The sequence below is a fragment of the Phyllopteryx taeniolatus genome, chromosome 1 (assembly GCF_024500385.1).
Source record: "Phyllopteryx taeniolatus isolate TA_2022b chromosome 1, UOR_Ptae_1.2, whole genome shotgun sequence".
NCBI lineage: Eukaryota > Metazoa > Chordata > Actinopteri > Syngnathiformes > Syngnathidae > Phyllopteryx > Phyllopteryx taeniolatus.
In genome coordinates, this window is record NC_084502.1 from 21,630,149 (window position 1) to 21,646,864 (window position 16,716).

Consider the following 16,716-nt stretch of genomic DNA (forward strand, 5'->3'; position numbering starts at 1 on the left):
TCTCACGTTCGATTCGCCCACTTTGAACTGCCGCGCTGCTTTGCGGTTTCCCACGTCTTTGGCAGCGGTGATTTTAAAACCCTTTTAAAAGCGGCTGCGTAACTAGCCCTTTTAGTCGCCATTTTCTATCTTAGTTGAAGTTAAAACAAACTCAGGGGTAGTCGTTTCTGCTGTTTTGTGCAGTAGAAACAAATATGCTACGCTAACGATGGTAACATGGCAAACTGCTGCGAGCAGATCAGAAATCTCAGCTTGGCGGCGCACATTACCGTAATACATATAAATGTGTAACATTAGACATTGGATAGCATATTGGAATGTAAGTGTATACCTTTTTCGCAACCCTTAGGTACCTTTATACAACTATACAATGTGATTTCCATTTTTTAATTATTTTATTTATTTCTATATATAATGCTCTATCGAAAACATCTATTATCTATCTATATCTATTTATTTCTATATATAATGCTCTATCGAAAATATCTATTATCTATCTATATCTATGGAAAATATTTTGGGAGAAATGTGCACGTTATTCACGAGAAATTACGGTATTCCTGATTCATATTCATATCTAGCAGTTTCTGCTTCAGGCACTGTGATGAATACTATGGTCAAGGGTGCAGCACTGAAGTTACAAGCTGCAAATTTGCAGTGTTTCCTCAAGTAATGGACTCTTGCCCTTGGTCAGCAAGTGCTGTGACTGAATTTTTAAGAACCCAGCCTGCCACCGTGGGGATCTCTGTTCACACCCATGGTTGTTGTTCCATAACTCTAAAACTCAATGTCTAAAATGTATTAAACTGCTCCAAGGCCATACAAGTCCCCCACAGTCCAGTCGTCTGTCCACTGTCAACAATGATTATTGAGTGTGATAGTTTTCCACCCATCAATATTCTATAGCACTTATTCCGTACATGGTCATGGGGTGGGGGTAGGTGTCCTATCGAGTGTGAATTTAATCTGCTAAATGAGATTGTTAAACCATTTAAAAATTATGTCTGTGTTTTTTTTTTATTTTATTTATTTTTTAGCAAAATTAGGTGTTGCTGTCACAGCACGTTGCCACCACTAAGACCTTTTTTGACAGGTCTTTTTCTCCACATCTGCCTGTTTGACATTCTCGTTTTATTTGCATCTTTCTCTGTAGCTGGTCATTCTAATTGTATGCCTTTTTTAATCTGATTGTTTTTCAATGAAATTACATTGTATGTTGTTAAAAAAACAACCATCACAAAAATGTCTTGATTGTGTAAACAATGATGTTCATTTCCCTCTCCCCATTCTTGTCTGTTTGCAGCCCCACCACCAAGCAGATTCAACAGAAGAGTGTCAGGTGAGATTCTTGTGTGTGTGTGTGTGTGTGTGTGTTTGTGTCTGTGTGTTCACTATTATATCTTTGACGTCATGTCCCTTAAGGGATATTCACACTGAGTATGATATTGCATACCTTGCTGGGTAACAGGCGCTTTTGCGGTGTGCGCACATTATTGTGTTGACCATGCATGTCAAACAAAAGTATCAGATAGACTGACGGCCTCCTTCACTTACCTCGGATTTGTTACAATGAGTCTCCTGCGTAGGCTTTGTCAGTCTGCGCAGCCTTATTAAAATTAGGTCCGGAAGTATTTGGCCAGTGATAGTTTTGGGGATTTTTGCCTTTATACAGCATCACAAGGGGTTCAAAATGATCAATTCAATTTAAGAGATTCTACCAAAAAACATTTGTTTGCCATTTTATGCAAAGTACAGTGGACCCCAGTTATTCGCGGGGAATAGGGACTGGGCCGGACCGGACCGCGAATAGCAAAAATCCCTGGATCATAATTGCATTGGGAAAAAAATATATATTATTTTTATTCTTAAACCCCCCAAAATTGTTGCTTAAGCGTGGATGAACAGCCAAAGAGTGATTTTTTTTGGGGGGGGGTTGGTCCCACCCAAAAAAAGAAGAGACAAAAAGAAAAAAAAATTATTGGGAAAAAAAATCCTAATAGGTGAATCCTCGGGTGTCAAACCGCGAGTATGAAAGTGTCCATTGTACCCCCATCTTTAGGGGTACTGGAAAGTATTTCGAAATTAAATTATAATAGTGTCAAAGGCTTAATTTAGTTTGATAGTGAAATGTGAAACTAACATTATAGATATGCACTGCATACACTCCTTGAAGTCTCGGCGCCCTTTGCACAATGGTCATTGCACCGGACTATTGCAATATTAGTCATTCGAACTGCTCTAAGTGCTAGAGGACTCTGCATCTTTTGCACAATTGTCAAAAAATAAAAAATGTACCGGCATTACCAGATAACTATTAACCCTTTATTGCTCAGTGATTGTTTTTTTGTCAATGTCTTTATATCTCAAAAGTGTTCTCTGTCAATTGACTGTCTGTTGTCGTACTAGAGCGGCTCCAACTACCGGAGACAAGTTCCTTGTGTTTTTTGGACATACTTGGCAAATAAAGATGATGCTTCAAAGCTACCGCCATCATCCCGGTCCCGAAGAAGTCGTCTGCTTCCTGCCTCAATGACTACCGTCTGGTAGCCCTCACTCCAATCTTGATGAAGTGCTTCAAGCGGCTAGTCATGCACCACGTCAAGTAGTGCTAGCATTAGCTTGCTAATATTTGGCTTCAAATATACTGTACACGATGACGACGCGGACTAAATGTCTTTTGCAAAGCGATCTGCGAATTATGACAAAGCCGATCAGCATAAAATGCTAATAATCGGCTCACACCGATCAAGCCGATCAGATCAGTGTAAAGTCTGCTAAAAATGATGGTTATTTTACAGCTACATGTCAATAAATTAGAATATGGTGGAAATGTTCATTTAACTCAGCACTCATACATTACATAGATTTATTAAACACTTTGGAAAATACTTTGCAAAGAGCAAATTCCTGTCTAATTTCTACTTTAAAAAATATTTTTTATTGTTTCTTGATTGTTACATAATATTGTAGTTTTTAGACATGGTTAATTTTGGGTTTTCATCTGCTGTAAGCTATAATCATCAAAATTATATACAAAAAAAATATCAGCAGAATCAGAATCATCTTTATTTGCCAAGTATGTCCAAAAAACACAAGGAATTTGTCAACGGTAGTTGGAGCCGCTCTAGTACGACAACAGACAGTCAATTGACAGAGAACACTTTTGAGACATAAAGACATTGACAAAAAACACTCACTGAGCAATAAAGGGTTGCTAGTTATCTGGTAATGCCGGTACATATTTAAATTTTTTTTTTTGTAATTTATTTTTTATTTTTTGACAATTGTGCAAAAAGAGTCCTAGCACTTAGAGCAGTTCTAAAGACTAATATTGCGATAGTCCGGTGCAATGACCATGGTGCAAAGGGCGCCGAGACTTCAAGCGAGTAGTGCGATAATTTGGGACAATGTTGATTGTGCAAATGTTGCTAATACTCCTCAATCAGTGTGCAAATGGAGCAGATGCTACTCTGGCATGAGTGGCCAGTATTAGTCAACAACATATGCAAATAGTGGAGCGTGGCGAAACTACTACAGTGAGTGCACGAGTAATGTATATTTGGCCCCACAGAAATTTGACAACAAACTCAAGACAAAAAAATGCCAGCATTTTGTAATGGAATTGTAGGTTAGGTGTTTAAGAAGTTGATTGCAAGAGGGAAGAAGCTGTTGGAATGTCTGCGAGTTCTAGTTTGCATTGATCGGTAGCGCCTACCTGAGGGAAGGAGCTGGAAGAGTTGGTGACCGGGATGTGGAGGGTCTGAGAGGATTTTGCACGCTCTTGTCTTAGTTCTGGCAGCGTGCAAGTCCTCAAGGGTGGGTAGGGGGGTACCAACAATCCTTTCAGCAGTTTTGATTTGTCCGTTGCAGTCGGAGTTTGTCCTTTTTTGTAGCAGCCCCAAACCAGACTGTGATGAAAGAACACAGGAGTAATTTGATGACTGCTGTGTAGAACTGCCTCAGCAGCTCCTGTGGCAGGCCGTGCTTTCTCAGAAGCCGCAGGAAGTACATCCTCTGCTGGGCCTTAAGAGGACGGAGTTGATGTTGGTCGCCCATTACAGGTCCTGAGAGACTGTAATTCCCAGGAATTTGAAGGTCTCGACAGTTGACACAAGGCAGCTGGACAGCGTGAGGGGCAGCTGTGGCGAACGATGCCTCCTGAAGTCCACGATCATCTTTACAGTCTTGAGCGTGTTCAGCTCCAGGTTGTGTCGGCCGCACCACAGCTACAGCCGTTCCACTTCCTGTCGATATGCAGACTCGTCACCGTCCTTGATGAGGCCGATGACAGTGATGTCATCTGCAAACTTCAGGAGTTTGACAGCCGGGTGCGCTGAGGTGCAGTCGTTCGTGTAGAGAGAGAAGAGCAGCGGAGAGAGGACACAACCTTGGGCGCCCCAGTGCTGATGCTGCGTGTGGATGAGGTGGCCTCCCCCAGCCTCACCTGCTGTGTCCTGCCCATCAGGAAGCTGTAAATCCATTGGCAGATGGCAGGCGAGACGCTGAGAAGCTTGGAGGAAAGGACTTCAGGGATGATGGTGTTGAACGCTGAGCTGAAGTCCACGAACAGGATCCTCGCATAGGTCCCTTCACTGTCGAGGTGTTCAAGGATGAAGTGCAGTCCCATGTTGACTGCATCATCTCCAGACCTGTTCGCTCGGTAGGCAAACTTCAGGGGGTCCAGCAGGAGACCTTGTGACGCTCTTGAGGTGGTCCAGCACGAGACGTTCAAAGGACTTCATGACCACAGGTGTCAAGGCGACAGGCCTGTATTCATTTAGACCCGAGTTTGCAGCCACAAAGCAGTGATTCAGCTCATTTAGCTGGGAGGTGGAGCTGTCGCAGTTCTGTGGTGAGGGTTTATAGTCCGTAATGGTCTGAATACCTCGCCACAGACTCCTGGTGTCACTGCTGTCACTGAAGCGGTGGGCGATTTTCCTGGAGTACTCTCTCTTGACCTCCCTGAGGCCACAGGACAGATTGGCCCTGGCGGTCGTCAGGCCCTCCTCATCCTCAGACCTAAAAGCCGCATTGCAGACCTTCAATAGTCTGTAGACATCCCCCAACAGCCATGGCTTCTGATTGGCACGGACATTGATGGACTTAGTGGTGGTGACATCATCCATGCACTTGCTGATATAGGCAATCACAGTCTCTGTGTACTCCTGAAGGTCTGTGATGGTTGTTGGTGGCAGCCTGTTTGAACACGGTCTCATCTGTGGTGGCAAAACAGTCTTTAAGTGCCTCAAGGAACCCTTCTGGCCACACTCGTACCTGTTTCCTAACTGGTTGGGAGACTTTAACCAATGGTCTGTAAGCTGGTATTAGTATAACAATGAGATGGTCTGAGGCGCGAGATTAAGGAGGGGAAGGGCCTTGTAGGCCCCCCTCAGGTGGGTAAAAACAGTGTCCAGAGTGTTATTTCCCTGTGTTGGAAAGTCTATGTTTGAGTACAGTTTAGGAAACACAGCCTTGGGGTCAGCATTGTTAAAGTCCCCAGCTAGGATGAGGAAAGCATCTGGGTGGGCCATCAGCTGTTCACTGATATGATGATGTAGCTCATTTAGCGTCTCACTCCTGTTATTGCTGGAGTTTGGAGGAATATAGACTGCCACAAGCAGTATGGCAGTGAATTCCCTCTGGAAATAAAACGGCCAGCACTTAGGAGCCATAAACTCCAGTAGCGGTGTGCAGTGTTGACTGACCAAGATAGCGTCCCGGCACCAGGCGTCATTTGATGTAAACTCACAGTTCGCCGCCACGAATCTTGCCTCCCTCAAGAGTTCTGTCCGCTCGGTAGCATGCTATCCAGTCGAGCTGAATGTCGCCGTCTGGAACGCTGCTGTTAAGCCATGTTTCCACAAAACACAACACTCTTCCACAGTCTTACGGGTAGAGCAGAGCAGTCGAATGTAATCCCAACTTGTTGTCCAGAGAGTGTACGTTGGCTAACACGATGGAGGGAATAGCCGGCTCGTGTAGTTTAGCCGATAGCCTAGCTCGGATACCTCCGCGGTTGCCCCATTTCTGCTTCCTCCTTCGCCTCCACTCTGGGCGTGATGCAGGAGTAGGGGTCGCAGCTGTTGTAGGCATCCGGAGCAGCCCGCAGTTCCGTAGCTCCTCAGTGAGAGTAGAGTTTAACTCCGTGAAAGTAAGTTCTACCGATGTCGAGCAGAAACTTCCGACTGTATCTGTGTCTTGGAACATGTAGACATGACAAAGACGGACTAAAACACTCTGATTTATAAGACGAAAAACACGAAAACACTGTTTGTTTGGGACAGAGCGCAGCCACTGCGTATGCACGCGCCGCCCTCTTGAAGAAAAAACATGACCTGACGAGAGAATACTTTTGAAGATACTCAGTTTTCAGTAAATGGACAATCATTTTAATAGACACATTGCTCCATCTTGTGATCGGATCGGTGATTGGTAAACAGTTTAAAAAAAACATTTTAATCGTGTAAAGCCTAATTTTTAGTAAGTGGATGTAAATCCTTTTAAAGGTCCCATATCTTGGCTATTTAGACCTTCATAGGTGACTCTAACATGGACTTAGTATAATAGTGTCAATTTCATTCCACAAAGCACCTTGGTTTTGTCATACGAGTGTCCAGATAACTTCTGTTTTGACCCCGTTTTGTATCCACTTTGTCTATATTTGGCTAAGACTTCTCCTTTTCCTCTGATTGGTTGCCTCCGTGTAGAAGACCCACTTGGGAGAGCCACGGGTTTGTGTTTATGTTGACAGCGCTGGGTCGGGAGTGGAGCGGTATGCAGAGATCTTCGCTAGTAATGTAGATAAGCTCGAGAAATTTGAATGACCTGATTTCATGCCTTTCGGCAGAAAGATGTCTGGAATTCAGGAATGGGTGGACAATTTTTCACGTTTACTGAGGTACCATAGAGCCAATATTACATTCCAAATACTAAAAATTTGGGTTGGTAAAATACAGGACTTTTAAATCAATGAGTGCTTGAAGTGGGTGGCACAGTGGCCGACTGGATAGCACATCCGGCTCCCAGTTCAGAGGCTGTGGGTTCCTATCCGGCCTATGGCCTTCCAGCATGGAGGTTGTGTGGGTTTTCACTGGCTGGCGACCACTCCAGTGTGTAACCTGCCTCTCGCCTTTTCAGCGGTATTTAGTAGAAAGTGGATGGTTGGATGAAGCACTTAAAGTCTGTAGCTAATAGACGTCAGCAAATTCTGAGTTTCCTTCCTGGTGATTCTTTGCCAGCCCTTCACTGTTGCAACTTCGAATGAATGAAAAACATGCTGTACTTTCTTTCCCTGACTTAATTAACAATTAAAGAATAATCCTTTTTGTGCCTTCAGAAAGTGTTGAGTATAGGCCTGTCACAATAATTACTATATCGACTCATTGTTTGATAAATAAAATGGACCTGATAGTTTTTCCGGGCTCCATAAATTGTCGTCGTTGGTTGGACGCCTGTGTCATCAGCCGCTAGTGGGCTCATGGAATGCCGGCAGACTTGTACACGCTTGCCAGTGTTGGCTCCGTCCAAGACTCCGCGCTCCACAGCCTTGCTCCATATGCAGTGCATAGATTCACACAACAGACACACTTAAGGGAGAATGAACTGTTTGTTGTTTGGAGCTAATGAGCTAGCTTATGAGCGAACAAGCTAGCCTGCAAGCTAGCAAGTTGAGCAAAACAACTTGCTCTACCGCGGCTATGTTGTTTAAAACATCAACACTTTTCTTCGTGTTGTTGTGTTAGTCTCCAATTAACACAAACACTGGAATGTTAACTGTTTATTAAGCAAAACCTCAGTGGCACACGTTATTCAGCCAGTAGTTGACGACAGTGAACAGCAACATATATTTGATTCACTTTTGAAGGGCTCATTTTCGGCGGACCAACCACAAAGTAGCCGGGTTTACGTGGAGAGTTTTTTGTCATTTCGATTGAAGATTTCTGGTCAACTGTTTACATGTGACGTGATCTATTCTGATTGAATGTATACATGTGTACTACATTTCATCGGAACAGCCTTGTGACATGCACACGTCGTCATGAACGTCACGTCATTTATCAAGATGGAGGGCCGTCACCTATTCATCACAGTAGTTGAATTTGTTTTTGTTTATTTTTAAAAATAACAACCTTCATTGAAAACAAGTTCTCTGCCGAGAGCTGCCATATTTACGCCATGCGTAAATGATGACGTCACCGCACATTTATGTTGAGGCGAAGCGTTCCTGTGAAACTGAATGAAATTCCATTCGGATTCGGCCTGTTTATTCCGATTGAGATCTTTATATGGAGCATTTCCATTCGATTTTTGCTACTAAATCGATGATAATCGGAATAGAAGGCTCCATATAAACCAGACTATCTTGTAGTTCTTTATTCTTTATTTCAGACCCAGGAGATCCATATCACCGAGTAAAGAAAACAATTCAATAGAGAAACGAGAGGAAATTATAATCATTACAACAATACTGATTTAAAAGAAAAGAAAAAAAAACGAATCAAAAATAATAAGTCTGGGTCTTATTTTTCATGATTTCAGAGGCATAAAAAAAAAAAAAAACTCGTGGTAGTTTTGGGGAAGATATATCATCTTAAAAAAAGTATCGGGACAGGCCGAGCTGAGTAGCATTTTTCAGCAACTCGCAGTAAGACAACAAACTGAAGACGGAATCAGAGCAGATGTCAAAAATAGGCTTTACACGACCAGGATTTTTGGGCCTGATCAGCGAGTTTAAAAAAAAAAACGATCACCGATCTGATCACAAGATGGAGGAATGTGTCTATTTAAATGACCTGTTCATTTACTGTATATACTTGTGTACTTAATTGCTCAAAAAAATATATTTACAATAAATAATGTATCCTTGTTCCTCTATTTATGCCAGTGAGGCATAGTGGGAGACAGAACAAATGAATGGTCTTGTATTATTAGATGGCAGGAAGTAAATACAGTAATTAATGTATCCACTTTTTGTGACATTTTTGTTTGTTGGTGTGACGTGAGATTTTTCAATTGTAAAATATGTTCCTTGGCTCCATAAAGGTTGGAAAGTCAGATCTTGTATTCTAATCAGTCAGGTCAAACCAACCTTACATGACAGAAATAATGGGTGCTAACTTACTGTAATAGAATTACTTTATTTTTAATTAAATTACTTCACCCACACCGAAACTTTAGAGCATGATTCGACAGAACCGTGGCATGTTTCCGTCCAACCGTTCGTGGTACCACCAGCTTGCTAGGCTACATAACATTTTAACATTAAAGTACGTGAACATACCTCAAGCAAGCCTTAAAAAAATGTCCTCTCCTGTCCTGAGCACCAGTGACCACCAACACACGTTTTTCCCCATTTTGTCCTTATAATACAGTCGGCGCGATCCACTCTTATTGTCGTCGCCACGGTAACGAGTGTATCCGGTCGCATTTGAGTTGACAAGATAAAGCCCAATGATCGTAAAAAACGGGATGCGTTGGTTTCGGAATACAAGATTTTATTTCAGTCATCTGACAGTGCAATCGTGAAAGAGCAAATTTGTCTTGTAGTTTGATCTGGGCATTACATGTTGTCTGTCTCAGACGTGTTGTCTGTTCCACACCGCCGACGATTAAACCATTTAGTTATTTATAGACCAGTAGCAGAACTTTAAAATCCATTCTAAAGCTGAATGGGAGCTAGTGTAAAGACTTTAGAATTGGAGAAATATGCTCTGACCTCTTTGTTCTGGTCAGTTTTTTGTTTTGTTTTGTTTTTTTAAATAACGTCTTTGTCCGTCAGATAGTTACGGTACTACGTCAAAAGACACGCAACAAGGCTAAAAATAAACTAGCTTTTGGATTTAAATATAATGTTCACGCGGCGACACGGAGTTATGTCATTTGCGGAGCGGCGAAGTATGATATTAAACCGATCAGCATAAAATGCTAAATATCGGCCGATACCGATCAGCCCGATCAAATCGGTGTAAAGTCTAGTTATGAGTTACAAAAATACATGGTATTAACCTTGTAGGGTGATCAGAGTCAGCCACATGTGCTCCCACCACCCGAAAGAGTAGTGTCACCCATGATTGCAGCGATTCTCTCCTCGAACGGGGTGAGGCCCTCCGCGCCGGTTCTTCCGCCTGTTTTGGGCACACTTTGGCGGTGGGCAGCTGTCCTCCGCTTCACATCCACCTTAATGTCTGACCACTTCTTTTTTAGTTCAGCGTGTGTGCGCTGTTCCGACCCCACAGCATTGACAGCCATACAAGCGCTGTCCCATTCACTCTTCTTCCCCTTGTTGTTGACGCCGGAGGACAGTGTGCCAAAATAAAATTTTCTTGCGCACCTCTACTTCATTGAACAACTTCACATTCAGAATTATTTTTTTCTTCATTACCTTGCTCATTGTCCTTTTTTCCTGATCATGCAGAGATGCAGGGATCTCAGGTGCAGAGTTCATTTAAATATGATTTGCATATTTAAATGTGGGCGTGGACAGGGAGGAGTCGGCTACTCCAGCATGTGCACTAATTTCCACATTGATTGGAATGTACGAAGGAAATGTGCTTGGATTCATGCGTACGCACAGATTCATACATCTGGAGCCTAATGTACAAAGACTTGCGTGGATTTCCTCCTAAAACATGGCGTACGCTCAAATCCAGAAAACGTCGTACGCACAAAAATATTCAGATGTATGAAACTGTGTACTCATGAATCCAAGCACATTTCCTTTGTACATTCCAATCAACATGGAAATGAGCGCAAGTGTTGGAGTCGCCGACTCCTCCCTGTCCATGCCCCATATCTGAATATGCAAATCATATTTAAATTAACCCTGCACCTGAGATGCCGATCTCTGCATGATCAGAAAAAAAGGAAACTGAGCAAGGTAATGAAGAAAATAAGTTTTCTGAATGTGAAGTTGCTCGAAGTGGAGGCACGCAAGAAAATCCTCTTTGCCACGCTGTCCTATGGCGTTAACAATATGCGAAAGAGGAGTGAATGGGACAGCCCGTGTGCAGCTGTGGATGCTGTGGAGACAGAATAGTGCGCACACGCTGAACTAAAAAAGAAGTCGTCAGACATTAAGGTGGATGTGAAGCAGAGGACAGCTGCCCACCGCCAAAGTGTGGCCAAAAAAAGGCGGAAGAAGCGGCGCGGAGGGCCTCACCCCGTTCGAGGAGAGAATCGCTGCAATCATGGGTGACGCTGCTCTCTCAGGGGTGGTGGGAGCACATGTGGCTGACTATGATCACCCCACAAGGTTAATACAATGTATTTTTAGAACTCATAACAAATGTGTTCATACAGTAACCTACACTCAGCCCTGTGAGATACAGGTTCATGCATAAATGTTCTATCTGTGGTATTTGTAATAAATCTTTTGAATTCAAATAGAAGCACATCAGCATATCAAAGAGGATATCAAAAACTTTGACTCCATTTTGATTACTCAATTTATTATTTTAATACACAGGAGAGGACACGCACACTGACAAAAATCACGTTTTCTTTTTTAGGAGAAGAGAGGTAAATTGTCAATTTAAACACATTTTAATCATGTGCAACCGATGTACATGTTCAAATGAAGTAAATTCAAAGGACTCTTTTTTTGTCAGTACATGTGCTGGAGTCACGAAGCGATTGTGAGGGCAATCGGCGGCATAAATGATCGCCTTGATCAATTAATAGGTGTCCTCCCAAATATCAGTGGTTCATTAAATACGCTGGTTAACAAATGAATTCTCAGTCCTTGCCTCAGTCGCATTGTTGAAATCAAATGTTGCCGGGCATGAATTGTTCATCAGTGCTAATTATTCATGTACATGTCTCTGGTGTGCAGATTGTTTCGAACAGTTTCCCAGCATCACCTCTAAGTGTCGCCAAAGCACCAAAAGCTGCAGAAACGTGCGTACGCCAGCCATGCAGTTGGCGTGAGGCACCGCACATTTCCACGGTCATTTCACTCTTGATACATCTGACCTTTGCCGTGAAAAAGAACGGACGCCACGTTTTTGTGCGCATGCACCTTTTGTACATGAGGGCCCTGGATATTTTTGTGCATACGACGTTTTCTGGATTTGAGCGTACGCCATCTTTTAGTAGGAAATCCACTCAAGTCTTTGTACATGAGGCCTCAGGTCTGCTTGGCACATGCAAGCCTTCACTCTGGATATGTTCTTCAGATGGTTGAAGGCAGTTTTAGTAATTGATTTTGTAATGACTGTTGAAAGTCAGGTCAGGATCTTATCAGTACACCAAGGTTTCAGACTTGGTCTCTGGTTTTTAAAGAGATTGACTTTATTTGACAGGTATTTACGAACAGCAATCCTCTTTTTTTGCCAAAAACAATTATCAGTTTTGTTATGGTTTAATTTATTTTTATTTTTTTGTCACATCCACTTCTCTGTTTTAGACAGTGACACAACACCTGAATTGAACTGTAGTCATCTGGAGACACTGCTAGATAACTGTGTGTCATCTGCATAGCTGTGATAGTCAAAATAAAAATTCTGAAGAATTTGACTCAAGGGCAGCATATACAGGCTGAACAGGAGGGGTCCAAGAACTGACCCTTGAGAAACCCCATAGGTCATATATGTCAAAATTTGGCCCACGATGTAATTATATTTGGCCCGCGAGACCATATCAAATGTGTATTATAGCTGGCCCGCCAGTATATAGCACATGCGCCACTAATATTACAAATCCCGGAATGCTTTGCGAGTGTGTTGCCCCGTCAGTCTAGACCGGCGAGCGCCCCTTCCCTTTCTGTTGCTGTCGTTAGGTGTTGTTGTTGGCCTTTGAAAAAAGATTTACATAAAAAAGAGGTAGTTGGAGATAGATATATAGAAGGTAGAGAGACGGAATAATTCATGTTATCTATTTAAATACAAAGCAAATACCACTGATGTCTTTTATCGCAAATTTTATTTCTCATGTTTATAATATTAAAGTTTGTGTATTCCAGATTCAGTGTTTAAGCAAAATTTAAGTTTGTTGTCATATGATAAACTTTAACGCTACATTTCTGCAGAGAAGGGAAACATGCACATCGCAGTGATTTTTCATTAAATATTGAGTTTGTCCCAATTTTTAATTTTGGCCCACCGTAAATTTGAGTTTGACACCCCTGCTGTAAGTATAACGGTGCATTTTAGTCCCGAATCTGGCAACCCGAGAGAGACGCAATCCAACTAGCCGGAGCTTATTCGGCTGCTTTTCTTCTGTGTGAGTGTCACACACAGACAACCTGGAGCGATGGTGCTCGACGTGGACATGTTTCGGACCCAATGTTTTTGTCCCAATTTTTTGTTTTGGCCCATCGTGAATTTGAGTTTGACACCCCTGATCTAGAGGTTATGAAAAAGCTGTACACTTTCATTCCAATATGCCACCGCCTCCTAGGGGGTTATGAAAAAGGTGTACACTTTCATTCTAGTATGCCACCCTCAAAAATGCATTATACATAAGTTTTTCCAGAATTTTGAGTTCAACTTCGGGGGTGCGCATTATGCACGAGAAATGACGGTAGCTTGTAACGATGTCATAAATCAACATTGATTGATTACCCAGTGACGTGGTATTGAAAAGAGCTCGTCTCACAGAGATAAGTGGAGACAATGGTTTGATAGATTCACATTTTATCCTCACTAAGTTTGTAGTTCTCCTTTTTTGGGCCATTTTTCTTTGACCACCTTTCTGTCCCTTGTAGTGACAGGGATGAAAAATGCCTGATTTCCATAGGGGTCTGACTTATTCTGGAAAAGACCCAGCAGATATCAGTCAGATATCAAATAGAATGTTCCAAACTCCAGAGAGTTTTTGCCGCTGTTTGCGGCAATCGTTTGTCTAGCTCACCAAACAAACGAAACAAGAAAGTAACATGACCTCACACAACGTCTTCCATTGGGCTTCCATTGCCTATGTGGCGGCCATATTGGGAAGGGCGTCGTTACCATGAAGACAACGGCGTGCGACTCATGTTTACATTTTGTCGAACAAAAACAACACCTTTCATGTATTGTAGTATTTGTCTGGCGCTGTCTGCCCAAACGTGGATATTTCAGCTCACAATTATCTAATTGTTAATGTTAAATGTATTAAGCGAGGGAGCGATGTTAGGGATTATGTCACAACACAGAATGAACTAACTTCAAATCTGGAAATGGCCAATAAAAACAGAAAAATATTGTATTTAATATTTTCCTGGAGGATGCATTTGGGATTATCCTTTGAAATTGGTAATAGTGAAAAATGAAGTGGAACAGACAATGATTTTAGTCAATTATTTTCCAGAAGGAGAGTACTTAAAGAGGAGGATGCTATTCATGTGGCACAGCTTGAAGCAGGCATCAGGTGAAGGTGGAGATGGGCCTGGCTCAAATTGGAGGCCAAAACAAAAAAGCAAAGAAATGAGACAAATTTAAATTTAACCTTAAATTTGTACATCAACATGTACTTGAGCGGTGTAAATAAATGTTTTCTGCGTGAAGAATTAAAATTTTTATTTTGCCTTATTGTACTCTTCAGAGTCTTCCAGGTTGCTTAATTTATGTTAAAATAAAAAAGAATTGCTGTGGGGGCCCAGGGGATCCCCCCCAGACACCCCCCTACAATGTTTTTTTTGGCCACCTTTTTCATGCCTTTGCCGTTTGCATGTCTGTATAATAAATATGTAATAAAAAAAAATAATTCAAAACTAACTGAACACCTTAGACTACCTGCATGCTGTTTATTCGACTATGGTCTAGCGAATGACTTGTTTGAGTTCTTCAAACAGGATTTCCACCTTCGATATCCTCTACAAAAATGCATAATATTAAACCTTAAATTGCATCATGAACTCGTAAGGTAGTCATATTTTGAATAGGTGTCTAATGGATTTGCGGTAATTGCAAGACCACTTTATTATATGACATGGCTCATTTGAGGCCACTTTGTGGACCAAAACTGATATACTGTATTCAGATAAAGTAATAACATTATTGTCTGGGGAAATTTTACTAGATGTGGCTGTATTAACGATCTGTCACTTTTATAAGTCAAAACAAGTCTACACAAAAGACAGACAAAACATTAGTTTGCAATGCTGGTGAGAATGGGAGGTCTGGATGAGATCTTTCAAAAGTGTGTGTGCCTCGTGTTTGTTGCAGCTACATTTTCAACCTTCATTGACGTCGAACTAAAATAACACACAAATGATTTCAAGCCATATTGGGGCACTTTGGGCCAGAGGCCAGCACTGTAATTTGACAGCAAAAAATGTGTCCAATAATATGCAGGGGAGGTTGATGACTCAAAATTACATGCATGAATGAATGCAGTGTGAATGTTTCTTTGAGTGGCGATCCCGCCAGAGTCACCTGATGCCAGCTGACTGTGTGTTCAAAGTAATAGATGAATACTTCAAGACACAGACATATATTATTGTACACAAAATAATGCTTTAATTAGCTTGCTGTCTGTTTTAACTGCAAATTCACTATGAAAATCTAATCTTAAATACAAGGGTTTTTTTGGGGGGGTGGGGGTTGCAAACAAATCATCAGAAAATGTATGCAGAATCTGGCTGTCTTTTTATCGTGGACTAGTAAATGATATTGTGTATTATAGTCCAGCTAATCAGATAATGCATATTGATCCAGTGTGTGCAGAGGCATTCAATCCAGATGAGGATGATGAAGACACAGAACCCAGAGTGGTTCATCCAAAAACAGATGAACAGCGCTGTAGACTGCAGGAGGCCTGTCGGGATATCTTGTTCTTCAAAACACTGGATCAGGTAAATAATAGGAATAATGACTTGGCATGCATGCACATTAGTGAGAAAAGGCGAGTTCTCTTGTTGTCCTTTGTTATTAATAGCATAGTAAAACTTGAAATCCGCCCATGTATGGGATTTTTCCCAAACCGTCTCTTGTAAAGTCCCTGTACTTATTTATTTGCATCTGCTTGAGCTTCAACTGAATGAGATGTATTTTCCCATTGTGAATCACAGTGGCATCACAATGATATATCTCTAACATTATATTGAACCTTTACCCCAGGGATGGCATGATTGTCTTGGGATTGCATATTCTTATGAAACATGGATAAAATGTCTCTAAATGTGAACAAAAAGTGGTTTCTCTCCCTGAGATAAGCTAGTCTTAGCTCGCCTCCCTTCGGGGGCCTTACTCACATGAGCGATATGCCTTTTTTAGCTTCTAATTCAATTCCACTGTTGCTCCTTGTTTCTTGTGCATGTTTTGTGTCTGACATCCTTCTTCTTGTCCTTCTCATCCTCACTTCAGGAGCAGTTCTCTGAAGTGCTGGACGCAATGTTTGAATTAAGGGTTCAGCCCCAAGAGCATGTGATCGACCAGGGAGACGATGGGGACAACTTTTACGTCATAGAGCGGTAATGATACAAGTACTGTAATTTATTGGTGTATAATACGCACTAGAATATAATAGGCAGCTTCAAAATCACCCTTCCACGCCTGGATTTTCCTTCTACCCATGTACAGTATAATATGCACCCCAGAATTGCTGGTATCCATGCTTAAAAAAAAAAAGGTATTATCCGTATTTTAGGTTTTTCAAAGAATTATTCTGTGTGCATGTGGTGACAAAATAAATTTTACTGAATTATGAAAATTATAATTAGATAACATTCGTGTTGCTTCCTCACTATTTCTAATTGCGTTTTCATATCAACAAAGAACAAAGACGGTGATCGGCTGA

General features: G+C 41.7%; 1 protein-coding gene across 3 annotated transcripts in view; it reads left to right on the forward strand.

Moving 5' to 3' along the window:
• Positions 1-16,716, forward strand: part of prkar2aa (protein kinase, cAMP-dependent, regulatory, type II, alpha A) — a 64,037-nt gene that overhangs the window by 23,095 nt on the left and 24,226 nt on the right. For all 3 annotated transcript variants that reach the window (XM_061780736.1, XM_061780729.1, XM_061780720.1), the window contains exons 3-5: positions 1,304-1,339; positions 15,636-15,772; positions 16,284-16,390. In XM_061780736.1, the coding sequence (XP_061636720.1) occupies positions 1,304-1,339; positions 15,636-15,772; positions 16,284-16,390 (280 nt within the window). The remainder of the gene's footprint in view (positions 1-1,303; positions 1,340-15,635; positions 15,773-16,283; positions 16,391-16,716) is intronic.